Raw genomic sequence first — 19,523 nt, forward strand, 5'->3', positions numbered from 1 at the left:
CAGTGACTATTTTTGGTCATTTCCACATACATTATAAGACAGTGACAGCAACAGTTCCAGTGAGGACAGTGAGTCACTAATCTCAGGTCCAATGTGGTCTACAGGGTCTGTAATATCCACCTCTGCATGAACAGTGAGTGGACCTACTTTGTTAGGTACCATGAAGTAATGGTACTAATGTAAGGAATGATGTTCAAAGGGAGAATGTGGATGTGGACAGGGGTCTGGATCAGCACTGGTATGGTCTAATGTTCTAAAATACATGTTCCTTTTACATTATATGTGTTTTTGTTGTATTTTTTTTATATTTACCTCTTGGATTTTTTTGTTTTGTTTTGGCACTTATGGGCAAGGAACCAAATATGGTAACTTCATTGACCTTGGTTTTCTACATGACAATTAAAAAATTTGAAAAATTTCACAAAAGTAATAAAGTCTTGTTAAGTCTTCCAGTAACACTAAGGGCCTGATTTACTAAAGGTTTGCACATGTAAAAACGTGCACAAACTTGAGTGCACACGCAAAAACACGTTGAAGCTTATCTAATAACAGGGCGTACCGAGGTTTGCACCTCTCAAATGGGCAAAATAACTTCCGCAACCCATTTAGCGTGTTTGCCCTGATGAATATGCAATATAGGCGTTTCTGCCAGAACACGGAAAATTATTGGGAGGAGTAAATGCAAATATTTAATTAGTGCATGCAATGTGATTTACCAAACCTGAAACTGATTGCGGTGGCTGATTTTGCATCTATATTTAGCGCGTCTGAAAGGCAGGTTTTAACTTCGCGCAAATTTGGCTGCAGTTCTGGCGAGGAGGAGGCATAGACACAATTCAGAGAACCAATCTGTTCTGATCACATCAACATTTTTGGAATGACGGAAGAAAAAATAATAATAATTTGAGACATATGGGCCTGCCCCCCACACTCGGTTCCACCAGTGGTACAAGGCCAGGACTGACTCAGGACGTCTCTCTCTCTCTCTCTCTCTCTCTCTCTCTCTCTCTCTCTCTCTCTCTCTCTCTCTCGCTCTCTCTCTCCCCCTCCCCCTCTCTCTCGCGCTGCGCACGCACACACACAAGGCAGACCGAACAGGACGGGTTCTAGCGCTGCACAACACACACACGCACACAAACAGCGGTGTTGTGACTGGGCTCCTGAACCGCCTATATAATCACTGATGTGGAAGGTTTTTTCTCATGCCCACGGACTTAAAAGTTTTCGTTCACCATGCAGAGCGACATAAAGAGAGAAGGTATTTATTTCACTAATAACACACTTCACCACTGATAAACAACAACAGAGAAATTCCCATTCACCCCTCTGTGTGGAAAAACAGCAACTTCATATTTATGAGTGCGGGCATATCCCAGAGCAGTTTTTATAGCGCACTGTCTCCATGACGACAACCAGTAGCGCACGCAAAATCCTAATTTATTTGGGCAGTCTCCAAGACTTTGCGCCTGTTGTCATTTGCGCAGGCAATCTTAGTTGATCACCCCTGACACGTAAATCAATAGCACACGCATATTTTAGCGCGAGCAAGCACATTTGTGCCCGTTATTTGCAATCTTAGTAAATCAGGCCCTAAGAATAAATTTTTTAATTTCAGATTACTTCTATGAGTGAACTATAAACAGTTAATTTTACCACTGTGATGCTGTTTCACACTTTTTTTTTTTAGCTATCAGCGCTTATATAATGAACCTCAAATGATATGAGTATGCGTGAAAGAACACAGAGTACATTTCATTCTCCGACTGACACTCAACATGTGTTCTCGGATTTTCCGTAATAAGCTCTGTGCAGCTAGTGTTGCAAGGTACCTAACAAGTGGAGAAGGGAAGATGCTGTCACAGCTGATTGCATGTTTGTGTCCAGTTGGTATAATCAATGCTGCAGGGAAGAGCACATGACTTTGACAAAATTCTCATCTTAAAAGACATTTAGAAACTATTCATGCAAGCATGTAATTAAACAGATAAACTTCAATGAAGGCTCTCATTAGGTTACTTCACATATTTAGCAGATAATTTACCTAAACCTTAATTGCGTAGTTACACATGAAGAGGCAAAGGCAGTCTGGGGCGAAATGGGGACACCAGTATCAACACTCCTGTCCTCTTTTTCTTCTTCTTTTCAGATTGTCATTATTTGCCAGCAAAAACCAAAAAAAATGTCATATAAAGCTGCAAATGATAGGAAGTAACATCTGCAAGTCTGTGTAAACAAGTCTATGAGTCTTTGGAGTTGAAGTGTTTAGACCTTAGAACTACATTTAACCCTCCACACTACATCTCATTAACTCCATTTTTGCTACAGGATTTAACTTTAAAAATTAGTTCAGTACCAGGCTAATCAACACACATCATTCTCCAGACTTCTTCAGCCCAAAACCTCATTAAAAACTTGGAAAACTTGGAGTTGTAGTGGTAGGAGTAGAGGATGTTTTCCACAACTTCATTGCCTATTTATCTTCTTCCTGCTCTCTCCTCCATCTCTACCATTTGCTGACTGACCCCAAATTCCATTAATGACCATTACTGCCATCCTTGACTCACACATGCAGCTCAGTAGCTCTTTTCCTCACTTCTGCTCTCCTGCTGTACTTGTCTACTATTCATTACCTGTTTCACTCAGCCTCCATCTCCATCCGTCTGTGGTGTTATGATCACCAAAAGTGTGGCTCTTAAGTACAAGAAGTCATAAATGTGACATTCACCTAACCTGCCAAGTGCGGAAAGGTGAAGCATTGCTAAAGCAATAGCAACCAAAATCATCTCAGTGTGTAAATACCACTAACATCCAGTCCATGACTCACATGGCTGCAAAAGGTCACATTCCATATCAACTGAAAAACTGAAAGCTGTAGCTAAGGATCTGTGGTACTGACATAAGGACAGAAGTAGAGAGAAGAGAGGCTGACAGAGTACCATCCTCCAGAGCGGAGGAAAGTGACAGTCAGTGTAACCTCTTACCATTTACAACCCCAGTTCCAAAAAAGGTGGGACGCTGTGCAGAATGTTAATAAAAACAGAGTGCAATGATTCGCAAATCTTAGAAACTTATATTTTATTCACAATAGAACATAGAAAACATCTCAAATACTTCAACTGTGAAAATGCACCATAAACACAAATAAAAAACAAGTGGTGCCAGGCACAACAAACCCTGCCCCTTGCTCATATTGTAGCTTATTTTGGCATCAATCCAGCCTATGTCGTCATGTTTATGCGTGTGCTGATGTCAGCATAGACATAGACAGTATAGACAAATTTTGCATTTCCCATTATAAGTAAATGGGAAAAAAAAGATTTAAAAAGTTTGAACTTTGATGTAAACTCTCAGAGTACTCTCGCTTCGTCCCGTCGTCCACCTTTATAAGTTAATTGGTCTTTCTAAATGGCCTGTAAGTGTGAAAGTGACGGTGACTGGTTGTCTGTCTGTATATGTCAGCCCTGTGGTGAACTGGTGACACATCCACCGTGGGGTACTGTAGGTAGGTGGGATAGGCTTCAGCACTCCCATGACCCTGTCAAGGACTAGACGGTGCAGAAAAGGATGAATGAATGAATGAATGAATGAATGCATTTTGTTGTTCTTCACATTGAACACAGTGTCTCAACATTATTGGAACTGGGGTTGTAGATTGTGTAAACACAGTTGTAGTTTGGAGAAGCACGACATCAGGAGGACAGCAGAGAAAAAACATTTAAATCTGTGTTTTGATTTTTTTAACAGGTATGCTGCCTCGGTGAAGGATGGCTCTCAGTACTTTGTGCTGCTCATCATCACAGATGGTGTCATCTCAGACATGGCCCAGACCAAGGAGTCTATTGTCAATGTAAGGACTTTATCTGCCTCTTGTATGATTGTCACAATGAAAAGAGAACACATGGTTTCATAGTTTTAGTCATGAAATGTCTGATATCTCACTAAATGGCTATATATATATAAATGATTTGCTCAGGTCCCTATTTTGCATATGTTGCTCATGAGATGAGTAACACAGTTAACAGTTTTTCATTCTCGACACGCGTGATGTCGGTGTTTGGACTAATCCCTTGATGTTGGACATTGACTCGAATCTCTTCTACAGAGTCACTCTTGACTGGTAACTTTAGGTGTGGTCAATAGTCAATATAAAGGCACCAAAGAAAACGCCAAAATGTTTGTGTTCAAAATGACACGACTTACAATACAAAAGAGAGAACGTGCCATTGGCATGTTACGAGTAGGTCTGAGCCATGATGAAGTCGCTTGCCGTCTGCGCTGTCATCGCAGTACAACCAGTCGTCTGAGTGATCGGATCCCTCAGGACAGGACCATCAGACTTGTCCATGCGTCGTCGCTGCACTGTTTGTTTGGAAGCCAGAGGTGGACACACCTGATACTGAATGATGACACTTTAAATTTCTGAGTACCTGTATTCAGTGACTGAATAAACATGTTAAGTTGATCACAATTTGTCCACAATTCATTTTATAATGACCAGTGGTTCCCTCTATAATATGAAGGTAACCCCAGTTCATTTAATATATCTACAAATATACATATTATTCTGACCTGCACATTTTTAATGACACTAAGAACATATATATATATATATATAGATATATATATATAGATATATATATATAGATATATATATATATATATATATAGATATATAGATATATAGATATATATATACACACACACATATGGATGGGTGAAGCCATACCTGTGTCTCCTTCCTTTGACCATATATTATGATGCTATTTTTGTTTTTCTCTTTGCAAATTGGTAGATGAATGAGAAGAATACTGGGATTCATGTATTATTTATAGTATTTATAATTATAACAGACTGTGCCATAGTGTTTCAGTACTGTGAGTAAGAAAATCACGAGGATAGAAAAAGGAATCAAACCTGCAATTTTGTTAAAAAACAGATAATAAATTATCACCAAAACATTTAAAATACATGCAGAAATTATGCAGATTTATGCGTGTGATGACTGCATTATGCAAAATTAAGTAATTGCTGAAATATTGAAATGAATGAAACAAGAGACAAATGGACCAAGTTATCAGGAAAAACAATAACATATCAGCAGAAATATGACTGTTAAATGCTTGCTCTTGCATGTGGATCGTCTATACGCAAACATTGGCCTGTTTGTTCCCAGAGATGGAAAACAGCTGTGCTGGTATTTTCCTAATTATGCTCTTTAAGTTAATCAGCCGTGGAAAGAGCTGCCAATCTGTTTTAATGATGGAATTACTGTAATGAGAAGGACAAGTACATAATAGTAACCTGCCAAAAATGTGAAGTGCACAGCTCTCATGGTAAATATGAACATCCTAGGTTGTCAGATAAAATAACAATTGTACTTACTGTCTTGACAGTGGCATATTTATAGTCATGGCTTTTCAGCCATCATCCGTAGCCACGCTGGCTGAAGCATGATGTGACTGGGGAGCCTTTACTTCTGTTATTTTTTAGTGTTTGCTGTGCTGCTCTCACTTTTGACAGCATGCTATACACCCTCCGTCTACACTCTCCATCACTGTCAAGTCATAGTATGCTCTAGAGGCAATGCAGCAACAGAACGCAACCAGAAAAAAATGAGCAGCGAGTGGCAGACATTTTTGTGGAAGTAGTGATCCATCTCAGGGTTTTGAAACCAAAGAGGAAAGGAGAGGGTGAGAGAAGTGAAATGCTAAGGAGAGAGGACGGTTGATAGAGTGAAGGAGGCAGCAGGGTTAAGGAAATGACAGCGTTCATAGGAAGGAGAAACAGAGGGAACACAAAAGCAAGGAGGCTTTCACCTAAAGGGAACAAAACATAGATGAGATGTTTTGATCGTCTATCCCCCTGCTGCCTGGGGTCAACACATTACTCAGATACACTGAGGATACACACACACACCCACACACACACACCGCTGGAGCGGTTTTTCAGATACACACTGACGTTTACGCATACACACACCATCAAAAAACAAACACATGTCATTTGTAAGCTGTCAGTGGGTTCAGGCCACGTTGTTGATTCTCTCGTCTCTAATATTATTCACTGTGATGTTTCGACCCACGCAGCGCTCCAGGAGGTCCTGCACAAAACCCACACACACCACACAGTCACACACATGTTTACACATATGTATTATACATGTAGGCTGCCATCAACACTGGATAGAAGAGCTCACATGCAATTCAACTTTGTCTCCTCTCCTCTCTCCTCCTCTCCTCTCCTCTCTCCTCCTCTCCTCTCTCCTCCTCTCTTCTTTCCTCTCCTCTCCTCTCCCCCTCTCCTCTCTTCTCCTCTCTTCTCTTCTCCTCTCTTCTTTCCTCTCCTCTCCTCTCCCCCTCTCCTCTCTTCTCCTCTCCTCTCTCCTCCTCTTCTCTCTTCTTCTCTCTCCTGCTCTCCTCTCTTCTCTTCTCCTCTCTCCTCCTCTCCTCCTCTTCTCCTCTCCTCTCTTCTCCTCTCCTCCTCCTCTCTCCTCCTCTCTCCTCTCCTCCTCCTCTCCTCTCTCCCTCTCTTCTCCTCTCTTCTTTCTTCTCCTCTCCTCCTCCTCTCCTCTCCTCCTCCTCACTTCTCTTCTCCTCTCTTCTCCTCTCCTCCTCCTCTCCTCTCCTCCTCCTTTCTCCTCTCCTCCTCCTCGCTTCTCTTCTCCTCTCTTCTCCTCTACTCTCTCCTCCTCCTCTCTCCTCCTTTCCTCCAGGCCTCCTGTCTTCCCATGTCAATCATCATCGTGGGGGTGGGACCTGCAGAATTCGATGGTAAGACAATAACTGGTGTAAACTCGTTAGTAATTGTTAAATGCAATGAATGTTTTTGAATATTGTTTCCTTTTTTTTTTGAAAGATTATTTTGTCATTCATAGATTTGTACCTGATGATCTAATTCCATTCCGTGGTTATTCTCTGTTCCACTGATTTTTGCTACAGGATGTAGTTTTCTCTTGAATTTGAAACAGTGAAACAGTAACACCACTGAACCCTTTCTGATTTTAAACAATTAAAAAACAATATAGTTTTTGCTGCTAAAACTTGCAAAATGGCCAAATTACATCAAAACACATATGAAGCATCACTGTAGCATTTTAAGTTTAAGGTTTATATACTTATTTTAATGCTTGCAGGGAAATTCTCCCTCTGCATTTTACCCATCGTAAGACATTCAACACCTAATAGAAGCATCAGCATGAGCACATTAAGAGCAGTGAGCTGCCATTGAAGGTGCTCATGGACCGACTCCAGATATTCATCAGAACCACAGCCAAGGGCACTGATTAGCGTATTAAGCTACATACACCTATTATTGATGGGGGAGGAAACAGGGAGTTTGAGTCATTACCACATTCAGAGTAATTGTAAAATTTGTATGTAGAGCCTCTGCTGACTTAAAACTGTACAGAAATGTCACAAATCTGTTCTTTCTACAGTTTTTAATTAACAGCAAAACTGATACAAAGAGGTTATCCAGAAAAAAAGAAAATCATTACTTGATGACTATGTGATTAACTGTACCTCATACTGATGTAATGTTCCAAGGATGGCTATTTAATCATTTATTCATTTAATCATGAATCATTCAGCTTTACAAAAGATGTGAGCAGGGTTTTAATATGGTTTCTTACTTCTGAAAGAGAAACCTGCTGTTCTGGTTTGACTTTGACTCTACTGCAGGACTCTCTGGGCTTTTCCAGGATTTAACAGCACCAGAAATAACAAGTGGTGCCAGGCACTACAAAGCCGGCCCTTCACACATATTGTAGCTTATTTTGGGGTCGATCCAGCTGATGTCATCACGTCGATGTGTGTGCTGATGTCAGCATATCGGTTGCCTCTATATATGTGCCGAGTTTGAAGTAAATTGAAACAAAATGGATGTTTTTATCGACATATGAAATTTCTCCCATTAAAAGTAAATGAGGAAAAAAAAATTCATAAAAAATCTGAACTTTGACTTACTTTTCCCAAAATGTAACCACATCTATTCTGGGTGACTGGCAGTCTGTAAACCCAATTTGGTATGAATTCAACCAACAGTTTTGCCGCTACAGACATGTGAAATTTTGCCCATTGTAAGTAAATGGGAGAAAAAAGATTTTAAAAATTCATTTTAAATTTTTTTTACTATGACCTACTTTTCCCAAAATGTAATCAGATTGATTCTAGATTACTGGCAGTCTATGAACCCAATTTGGTATGAATTCAACCTATAGTTTTGCTGCTAGAGTGTTAACAATCAAAGAAACAAACAAACCAAACCAAACTGTCCTTGCCCCCTCTCTGGGGGGCAGGGTAATGAACACATAACATATTGCCTTTTATATTCCTTCTGTTCTTCTCAGCCTTTTGTCTTCCTTTTACTTTATTCAGCCATGATCGAGTTGGATGGTGATGAAGTCAGAATCTCATCCAGAGGAAGATACGCTGAGAGAGACATTGTTCAGGTACACATTTCAGTTTTCAAACTAAGGCTCTCATCCTGCTGAACTTAACAGAAAATCACACCTCATCCTACATCCTTGTTATTCTGACTTTAGCCCCATTAATGGAGTTGATTTTTTTTTTTTGCACTGAGTCATCATCATTGTTTGGAGGCAAATTGATTCTTTTAATACTCCTAAGAGTGTTAGTAGAGTTTTCCTTTGTAAAAGCATGTGTTTTGGGAGTGTGTTTTTTGTTTTTTTCTAAAGATGAGTAGAAATTCTACCACCTGAGCCTCTGTAGACAGACAGGTTCCTGGTCACCTCGACCCTGTGGTACAACAGACATGACACAAAGCCCAGCATACGTATAACAGATAATACCTTTCTCTGTAGAGTCTGAGGTCTATGTTCCCCTGAATTTACGTTTTTGGTTGTTTTTTTTTTGTTTTTTTTATCATTAAAATGGATGCACCTCATAGCCTCTAACCACGCTGACTTGTTTATAAAAAAAAATATTCTAAACACATAAACAGAAAACATAAACAGAAAAATACTCTAAAATTCAAAATTTCAAACATACTGCGTTATTGGAGGACATAACAAGACATTACTACTACGACTTTACTTTTTATTTACATTTAGAAAATCAAGGTCAGTGATGTTACCATAGTTGGTTTCTTACCTGTAGATGGCAAAAAAATAAATAAAAATCTAAGAAGTATACGTATGTATAAAAAAACACATAAAAACACATGTAAGGTGAAGGAACATGTATTTTAGAACATTAGAACATCACTTTTAGAATATTAGTCCAACATAAGTGCTGATCCAGACCCCTGTCCACATCCACATTCTCCCTTTGAACATCATTCCTTACATTAGTACCATTACTTCATGGTACCTAACAAAGCAGGTACACTCACTGTTCATGCAGAGGTGGACCTTACAGACCCTGTAGACCACATTGGACCTGAGATTGTTTACTCACTGTCCTCACTGGAACCGTTGATGTCACTGTCTTGTAATGTATGCGGAAATGACCAAAAATAGTCACTTGCCTGATAAAGGGTTAAGACAGTGGTTCCCAACCTTTTTTGGCTCATGACCCCATTTTAACATCACAAATTTCTGACAACCCCAGACATTCAAAACAGAGAGGGGTTGTTTTGGGTTTTTTTGCTAAAATTAATTTGCTTTTGATCATGTAATAGTTTGCTACTATGTTGCAAATAAACCATTTTAGACAACATTTAGTCTATATAATGTATATTATTATGGACGGAGGCAGAAAAGCCAGGTGTAGATTACTGCACAAAGTGAGAATTTGATTTTCCTTGGTCAGGATATGTACAGTCAGTCCAGCTTGGATTTACAAGGCTGACAATTAATACTGAACAAACAAGAACTCAAACTATGAATTATGAAAGAGCTGCAGCATCTGAAACTGACCACAATGAACATTTGAAAGATAAACAGTACCACAGTGCTTCAGTTTCAGCTTCACAGTTTGTCATGTCTTTTATGGATTGGGATTGTTTCTGTCAACTCACCATATATTTTTTATTAATAATTTTTTTTTTTAAATCAAGTGCTAGAAATTTCAGGTGACCCCATTTGAATTCCAGGCGACCCCACATGAGGTCCCAACCCCAAGGCTGAAAAACACTGGGTTAAGAGCTTCCATGGTGGGGTACATGATCAGTCAGGAAGGACAGAAGGGAAAAGCTAAAATACCAAAGTCATATCCGAAGCCATGTGTCTTTGCCTTTCTCAGCAGTTCTTCCTTCCAGTGCTGGGTTTTGGATCCACTTCACTGCCTTTGGGGAAAATATCAATAGCTTGTTATTCATTCCATAATACCATCAATCACGCCCATTCATGCCTTTGTCATCCCTTTATTGGTATCCTTGTTTGTTGTACAAAACAGTATCAGAATGACAAGTATCACTTTTCAGACTTCACTCCCAGGCATCGAGTGAATAGAGGAAGTCTAAACACATAGAACGAGCAGTTAAAGTCACGTTTTTATCTTCCATGACCTTTATACCACAGCTGTCATATCCATCTCCCTCACACTCTCCCTCACCTCACATGTGCGAGGGAGGCACACTTGTTAGTTGGCTTTTTAACAAGCTGAAGTACACACACACACACACACACATCCATATAGCACACGCTCAGGCTCTTTGCAGAAAATACCAGTAAAGATCTAGAGATCATGTAAAACTAAGTTTCAGTGCTGGAGCATTATACCAGCTCTGCCTGCAGAATCTCATTATCAGCAAACTAATAACCCCTGCTGACACAGTGAGGTTTACATCTCACACTGTTTGCCTCCTTATAATGTCTGATCTTGTGATGCTAGGTGGCAACTCATTAGTGCATGAGATAAAGACATACTCATATTTATCTTTATTTACACCAGAAATGTTTATGTAATCATCTTTCATTATGTTAAAGCGTTGAGAGATGTGTTGCCATCGTATCAAGGGTTACATGAAGGTGGTCAGACGATGGAAGATGTGAACTATATGTGCGTCATCTCAGGAACAGGACCGTATAAATGTATACAGTCTGACCACAACTCCCAATAGGGTTCAGATCTGGACTCTGCGGTAGATAATCCATGTGTGAAAGTGACATCTCACCTTTCCTGAACCACTTTTTCACAATATGAGCCTGATGAAACCTGACTTTATTATGAGGAAAGAAAAAAAAATGCAGTGATCTGATCATTGGGTATGTTTAGGCTGAGCTGACCTCTTTTTTTAACACTTTCTTTTTACTTCTTTTGCTTTGTCTTTTATTCTTGATATAGTATTGTATTTTTTTATATGGAACTGTCTTCTCTCTGTTGCACTTAGAGATTCCACTAAATGAAAAGTGCTTTATAAATGCAACATATTATTATTACTGTTTCTTTTTTAAGAACATGTAACAGATATGGACATACAGAAGGAAGACAAAAAAAAAGAAGTATAAATCTCAAAAGAAAAAGAACATAGTGGATTTCCATGTCTCTACAGTTTGCTCCAGTGTTGTTATCAATAAGATCATCCTGCTGTCGTCGTGTAAACAGACTGTTTCTCCCACTTTTCTCAACATTGTTCTTTTTGAGTCCTTACCTTATGGGTCAACAGTCCCATTACATAGATCTCACTCACAATTTTTTGCCAGTCATGCTGTGTTGGCGGGTCTGCTTTGTACCATTTTCTTGTGACTGTTTTCTTGCAGGCTGCTAACAAAATTTTCAGTAAACACAGCTCTGGATAAAAAACACTGCAAAATGAACACTTTCTCTGATTTGACCATTTATAGGTATGTGTTTAAGTAAAATGAACATTTTTGTTTTATTCTCTAAACTACCGACAACATTCCTCCCAAATTCCAAATAAAAAAATATTGTTATTTAGAGCATGCATTTGCAGAACATGACACATGGTCAAAATAACAAAAAGCTGCAGATGTCAAATAATGCAAAGAAAACCAGTTCATATTCATTTCTAAACAACACAATACTAATGTTGGAACTTGGGAAAAGTTCAGACATCAATATTTGGTGGAATAACCCTGATTTTTGATGACAGCTTTCATGATAATAATAATAATAATAATAATAATAATAATAATAATAATAATAATAATAATAATAACTTTATTTATATAGCACCTTTAAAAACTGAGTGCTTTGACAGACAAAGCAAAAGTGCACAACAGCAGAGTAAAAACATAGCAAACAACGCAACACAATAAAAGAGATGAGTACAGCAAACATGAAAACATGACTAACTTTGAATGTATCATAGTGGAGAGGGCAGAAATAACATAACGTGATACTGTCAGATCAATGCAAAATGAAGGAGTGGAATAAGACAACATCATGTATGTCAATATACATGAATAACGAAAACAGGGTAAAATTAAATATTCACGAGGGATGTCCGATAATATCGGCCCACCGATATTATCGGCCCGATATTGGCATAAAAATGTAATATCGGTGAATATCGTTATCGTTTTTTTTTTTGCCTATCATTAAAACTGATAAAATAATGCCTTGATTTCGCCGGCATTTACCGACGTGTAAACGAAGCATTGTTTGTAGCTGAAAGAAATGTGCAGTTTTCAAAATTGTACAGTAGAGTTGCCACACTGTAATAGGCTCATGGAGGGAGGGAGAGAAAATAAATAAATATGGCATTTTTTCCACAACTTAAGTTGAAGTATGTATTCTTTGCACAGACAGCGTTGACATTTTGAAAGCCTTGTTGCATTTGAGAATGTATCCAATGGGGCATCACAATAAAATTAGGCATGATGTGTTAATTCCATGACAGGAGATATGGGATGTTACCTAAAATTAGTTTAATATCCCACATATATCAGCAGCGGTATCGGTAGATATCGGAATCGGAAATTAAGCGTTGGACAATATCAGCATATCGGTTTTTGGCAAAAAAAGCCAATATCGGACATCCCTAATATTCACCATTAAAAACATTAAAAAGAGACAATATCACATGTGTCTCGGCTCTCCACCGTTGCTGTTGGATGACTTTATGCAGCTCCTGGCAAAGAAATTTAAAAAGCTCAGACATGTATCAGTATCGGTAAGGGTTAAATAACTTATTGCAGCTGCAGCACAGTAATAATTACAGTAATTATCCATTGGAAGGCTTTTACCTATTTGATTATACCAGAGTTAAATCCTCGTGGGGACTTTTTTTTTGGGCCTGGCAGTGTGTTAAAAAATGATTCAAGTGCTAAGGACTGATAGCTGAATTTTATAATCAGACTAAGAAGTTATGGTGCATGTAACCATCATGGAAACCAATGCTATGCAGTTTACAGCTGTGATGGTTTGTCATAGTTGAATGAATGGAGTTCCTAGATCTTTGCCTCTTTGCTGTATTTTCAAGGGTTTGTCCACCATAGAAGAGTGCAAACATATCACCGCAAAACATATGACATTTGAACAAACAGCTGTGAAATAGGTTGTAAACTGAATTTCATGTTTGGAGGTAAACCTGAGATGACAGTAAACGTATTTGCAGAGAAAACTAGTACAGACCTGCTGCATGTCAAACTGGGTCAAGGATGAACCAGCAGGTCTGCAAACTGAGACAGACAGTTTAGGTAGTAATTCAATAAATGATCTTTGTTTTCTGATCATCTGGCTGCTTTGGCTTCCACTTTTGTTTGAGCAGTTGCATTGTTGGTGGTAGAAATACTGGTCCATGGTCAGTGTATAAAAGCAGCGTTATTCTTCAGCTAAAGTCATTTATGCTGTTTTATTGTTGTGTCTGTGTGTGTGGTAAGAGCAAATACCTCCATAATGTAATATTTCTTACTTTTGGGAAAATATATGTGTGTGTATATAGGTGTTTCTTATAATCTAGCTGCTGGTTCTGTTCTTCTTTGTTATTAAGCTCCAACTTGTAAAAGTTCACACATCAGGAGCCTCAGATAAGCACATTTTCCTATTTATGAGTGTTGGTAAAAATGTGAAATTCCTCATTAGGATGACATGGGTCAAAATTTCTAAAACAAACATGTTGTTCAGCAAATACCAGAATAGAATAGAATAGAATAGAATAGAATAGAATAGAATAGAATAGAATAGAATAGAATAGAATATAGGCCAGTGGTTCCCAACCTTTTGTGGCTTGTGACCACATTTTAACATCACAAATTTCTGGCAACCCCAGACATTCAAAAGAGAGACTTTTTTTTTTTTTTGGCAAAAATTAATTTGTTTTTGATCATATAATAGTTTGCTATACTATCTTGCAAATAAACGTTAATTTTAGATGACATTTAGCCTATATAATGTATATTATTATGGACGGAGGCAGTAAATCCAGGTGTAGATTACTGCACAAAGTGAGAATTTGATTTTCCTTGGTCAGGATATGTACAGTCAGTCCAGCTTGGATTTACAAGGCTGACAATTAATACTGAACAAACAAGAACTCAAACTATGAATTATGAAAGAGCTGCAGCATCTGAAACTGACCACAATGAACGTTTGAAAGATAAACAGTACCACAGTGCTTCAGTTTCAGCTTCACAGTTTGTCATGTCTGTAATGGACTGGGATTGTCTCTGTCAACTCACCATATATTTTTTATTAGTAAGTTGTTTTTTTATTATAAATTACTAGAAATTTCAGGTGACCCCATTTGAATTCCAGGCGACCCCACGTGGGGTCCTGACCCCAAGGTTGGAAAACACTGGAATAGGCTTTATTATCATTGCAAAATACCATTGTACATTGCAATGAAAACTGCGAAGAATAAAAATATAAGTATACAACAGTCAAGTAAAAAAAACACACACACACACACAAGTGAGTCCTGTGTCAAATGTGCAGAATATACAGGTGACAGTAATGACTCTAATGTTAAGTCTTTTGAAGTAAAGTGGGTGGAGCAATGTCCTGACCATGGGTTCTGTTACTGTTTACATAGAATAGGATAAATAGGACAAATGTGCAGCTCCTTCTTGAGCTCTTCTCTCTGAAGCAGTGCCAGAGTCTAATGGAGGCTGGTGAGATGATGTATTTTAATAAAAGTGATCTTGTGCTTCATTTGAATCTATTCGTTAGGAACATGGAGGAAAGTCAAGTTTTGTTGTATAATTTTTCTACTTTTTTGTGAATATTTATTTCAGTCCCTGCTTTTACAACCTCTTTTTCCACTCTTCTTCTTATTCCCTACTTCCCCCCATCCCTTTTAATTCTCATTCTTCATCTCTTCACCCCCCCATCTGCATCTCTCAGCGTCTGCTTCCTTCCTCCCTCTGCTCCTCTTCATCTGTTCCTGTCTCTTTTCCTTTTCAGCTGAACTCACATTTGTCCCCTCTCCTCCCTCCTTTCAGTTTGTCCCCTTTAGGGACTACATCGACCGGACGGGGAACCACATTCTCAGCATGGCCCGTCTTGCCAAAGACGTCTTGGCAGAGATCCCCGACCAGTTCCTCTCCTACATGAGGACCCGTGGGATAAAGCCATCGCCTGCACCGCCTCCGTACACGCCGCCAGGGCAACCCCTCCAAACCCAGATATGAGAACGGAGACGGGGAAAAGGTTTGCGAGTCTGGGGTTAGCAGAAGTGACTTAATGCTCGAAATACTTCCATTTCCTTAGAGCCACTCTCGATGCCTCGTTGTTGTGGATCACAGTGGTTTTTCTCGTGTTCAGGAAGCTGCATGTTGATCCGGGAGTGTAATGCTTTTGAGGACAGGAAAAGCCAATGAGAGTCTGTTTACTTCCACTGTCAAGCATTCCTATTAATGTCTGGATTTTTATTTCAATTTTAATTTTTTTTTTTTTTTTGGGTTGAGTAACTCGGACGCATATTGAATGAAGAAATTTGGGAGAGTCAGGATTTGACCTAGTTAATCCAGTGAATGAAGAAGAATAACCGGATGAAGGACTGTTCTCTGTTCTATGGGAGTATTGTAAAGAGAATGTCTCCAGACTATTAAGGAATCACTTGATTAAATGAACTCTTATGTAAATAACTGGACATAAATTCTCTCTCTCTCTCTCTCTCTCTCTCTCTCTCTCTCTCTCTCTTTCTCTTTCTCTCTCTCTCTCTCTCTTTCTCTCTCCAACTCAAACATTGTTTACAGTAAACGGTAACAAGGATTTTTACTGTTGATACTTTTATACACACATAGTTTCAATATGAAGCTTGTAATACTCTCTCTTCACTCTCTCTTTTTCTATCTCTCTCTTCTCTCTCTCTCTTTCTCTCTCTCCTGGCATGTGTGTCAGGTAGCAGCAGTGCAGGTCCTGGTAGCCCTTCTGTACTGTACTGTACCGTGCCGTACTGTACTGTACTGTATTCTGGTGTTTGTATTAACCTTTTGCATGAGTGTAGCCTAAGTCAAAGTGCATGCATATAGTGGCCCTGCACTACCTCTTCTCCAATCTGTCTGTCCGTCTGTCTGTGGGGGGTGAGTGTCTGTGTGTCTGTCTCTTTCACCCTGTCTGTCTGCACTGCTCTCAGGCCTGGAAAAAGGTCTCCCTGTTTTCCTCCTGTCTATCTGCCTCTCTTTCCTTCCTTTCTTTTACGTCTTTTTTACAAACTGTGTTTCCATCCAACCACCTTTTTTCGCAATTTTTACTACATGAGTTAAACAGAATATCCAACTTTTTCAACTTCAAGATTATTACATGTATATATATATATATATAAAATAAGTGTCCAGATTTGTCTGTTCAGAGACAGATGTTTTACACTTTCAGACTGTTGAATGGAAACATAGCGCTGTATCTGTCCCCATCTTTGCCTCTGTCCTCCAACCTGCCTTGGCAATAGGATGCCCACGTGCCCAGGGGTTTCGTCTCCTTGTGTCGTCTTACTCTACATCCCCGCCCATGTTGAAATCGACAGCAGCTGCTCTCAAACAAAATACTGTTTGAGCATAAAGAGCCCAGTGGTCAAAAATGCAGAGAAAAACACATTTTCCCTTAGGTTGCTTTCTTGGTTGAGTTTTAATTTTTAGTGTGTATTTTTTTTTATTGCTCCTTCAGCTTTGATATAGCTTTTTATATGTTTGTTTTTACAATGCATATTTATATGTGCCAATCATGTGCAGAAGGATGATTTGTGTAATTTTTGTCGGATGTTCACAGTCTTATTTTTAATTGTTTCTCAACGATGCTTTATGAAGAATGAGCGAATTGTTTTTTTTGTCACGAATGTGAAAAATTACAAGTGTCGGATCGAAAGAGTGTGTTAAGTGTGATTGAGCTTTAAGTGTATGTGTGACACTGTCAAAACAACATTCGATGGAATGTTTAAAAAGAAGGAAGTCAAAAAATGATAATGCGCAAAATACGTGCAACAACAAAATGTGAAGTGACATTTTTACCACCGTAGAGATGTGAAAGATTATAGTATTTCTGTTAAAGCTATGATTTTGCTCCAAGTGAAGCATATGTTTGCAGCGGAGCAGACGTTTCAGTTAATTTTTACACATCCAGATCTTACAAAAAAAAAAAAAAAAAAAAAAAGCAGATGGTGTCAAAGATGCTGTAAGAATACATAGTCTGCTATTTGTTTCAAGCAAAAGCAAAATGAAACGTACAGTCGTGAAAAAAATTATTAGACCATCAAAAGTCACCAAAAACAATGGTTATACAATCAAGTACTAACTCCTGTGTGTATCATGTGATTAAACAGACAGAAAAGAAAACATGGAATGCCTAAAAGCACTGTTTTTGTCAGTACAATGCCATAGATATTGATTTAAGAACTGGAGTGATTTTGGTTATTATCAAGAAAACATAGAAAATGGATAGATATCAGCTCTGAAATTAAACTATTATGAGCTATTTTTGTTGTTATCATTATATTTGTCCAAGCAAGTGTACCTTCAGGCGTTAAAATGACCAAAAAAATTGAAGAAAACAAGGGGTGGTCTAATAATTTTTTCTGCGACTGTATTAACGTGAATATTTCTAAATGATCACAAGCAGTAATATTTCAGTTGATTAACTTGAAGTGAACATAATATACAGACTGTTCAATTTTAATGCTTCATAATCCCCAGTTTTGTTTTTTTTGGCTCAGTTTTTTTCTGTTCAGAGTATATTACACTGCTGCCTTTTTTTATATTAAGATGTATCCTACCTTTGTTACAGCCACCTAATGTGTTGCCACAGCAGACTTGTTTTGAGTGTGTGAGTGTGTGTCTCATGCAGCCTCCGACAGTGTTCAAAGCGTAGCTGGACACATCATTAGGAGCAGGCAGGTCAAAGTAAGGAGCTCTTCACAGCCTCAGGAGATATCATGGACAGCTCACACTCTCCAAAGTGTCAGGAATCCAATACTGCAGGGGTCATCCATGGGTTTGTTGTAGCATTTGTTGACCAGAGAGGGAGGATTTTTGTTTAAAGGATGGACCTGTAAGTTTGGAATCAGCAGGTTTTTCAGTATGAGTGTTGTCTTTGGTGATTAAATATTACATAAAAGCAGGAAAACAAAACTTTGCTTAAGGTTATGACATTTTTCCACAAAGTAAACTAACATTTCATCCAATTATAAAGAGCAACTTTTTTGCCAAATTCAAGAGTATTTTTTCTTCATATTAACCTCCTAAGACTCAGCTAGGGGTTTTCTGTCCACATTTGTGGACAAGAGTCTCACAACTTTATACAAAAACAAAAAAGAAAAGAAAACTGTCCACCACAAAGGACATTCCATAAAATTTTAAAAAACTGCATCTGAAAAAACTGTTGCATTATGATGTTTTCAATATAGGCACTTATTTAATAAAAAACAAAAAAAAGCTTGTACTTTGCTGACATTTCCTGGGTCTTTGGAGGTTAAGATAATAATAATAGAATTGGCCCAATCGGTTCAGACCTGTTGTTGTCAAAAGTATGAACATGATAACCTTAATGTGATGCCAACGTCAAACTACCTCCTGTTTCTAGTCAGTTTCTTACTCGCTCATGATACCATCATCATGATCAACTTTGCAATCCAGTGCAGGATATACCATGGAAACAAAGGCCATAAGGATCTACATCTCCTAAAACAAAACAAAACAAACAAAAAAAAAGCAAGTGAATATAAAGTATTGAAATATGTGGCTGTCATCAGGATGAACTAATGCGTTTCATATGGGGATCTGAATGTAAGTTTAGCTTCTATTATGAATGATTTAAATCACCCTATTTCAGGCACTAGGGAATAGAAAATTATGAAAAAAAAAACTGACTTTCATAAAAGTAGAAATGAAGAATTTTAGTGATTTAAAAACCTGTGACATTTTATTAACTCAGACAAAGTAAAATGACAAAACTTGACCTTTATTAAATTATAAATAAGGGAAAAAATAAATGAAAATATTTTCCGAGAATCCAAGAAGTTACAGATTGAACAGTAACATAAAAGCGTTTCTCCTGGTGTTGAGGGCTAGAAATACTGAATATTTTATGTTCATTTAATTTGTACCGTAGGTAAGGTAAGGCAGTTCAATAAAACATGTTATTCACTTGGGTGTATCCGAAAATTACAGAGTATTTCATTCAATTGCACTAGTGGATCAGCAGGGCACAGCCATCTTAATCAAACTA

The 19,523-nt window shown here is 38.2% G+C and overlaps 1 protein-coding gene across 2 annotated transcripts in view; it reads left to right on the plus strand.

The window, feature by feature from the left end:
* Positions 1-17,453, plus strand: part of LOC115430510 (copine-8) — a 151,568-nt gene extending 134,115 nt beyond the window's left edge. For both annotated transcript variants that reach the window (XM_030150569.1, XM_030150570.1), the window contains 4 exons: positions 3,745-3,847; positions 6,713-6,770; positions 8,376-8,449; positions 15,308-17,453. In XM_030150569.1, the coding sequence (XP_030006429.1) occupies positions 3,745-3,847; positions 6,713-6,770; positions 8,376-8,449; positions 15,308-15,496 (424 nt within the window). In that variant the 3' untranslated portion in view covers positions 15,497-17,453. The remainder of the gene's footprint in view (positions 1-3,744; positions 3,848-6,712; positions 6,771-8,375; positions 8,450-15,307) is intronic.
* The last annotated feature ends 2,070 nt before the right edge of the window (positions 17,454-19,523 follow it).

This window comes from Sphaeramia orbicularis, chromosome 12 (assembly GCF_902148855.1).
Source record: "Sphaeramia orbicularis chromosome 12, fSphaOr1.1, whole genome shotgun sequence".
Lineage (NCBI taxonomy): Eukaryota > Metazoa > Chordata > Actinopteri > Kurtiformes > Apogonidae > Sphaeramia > Sphaeramia orbicularis.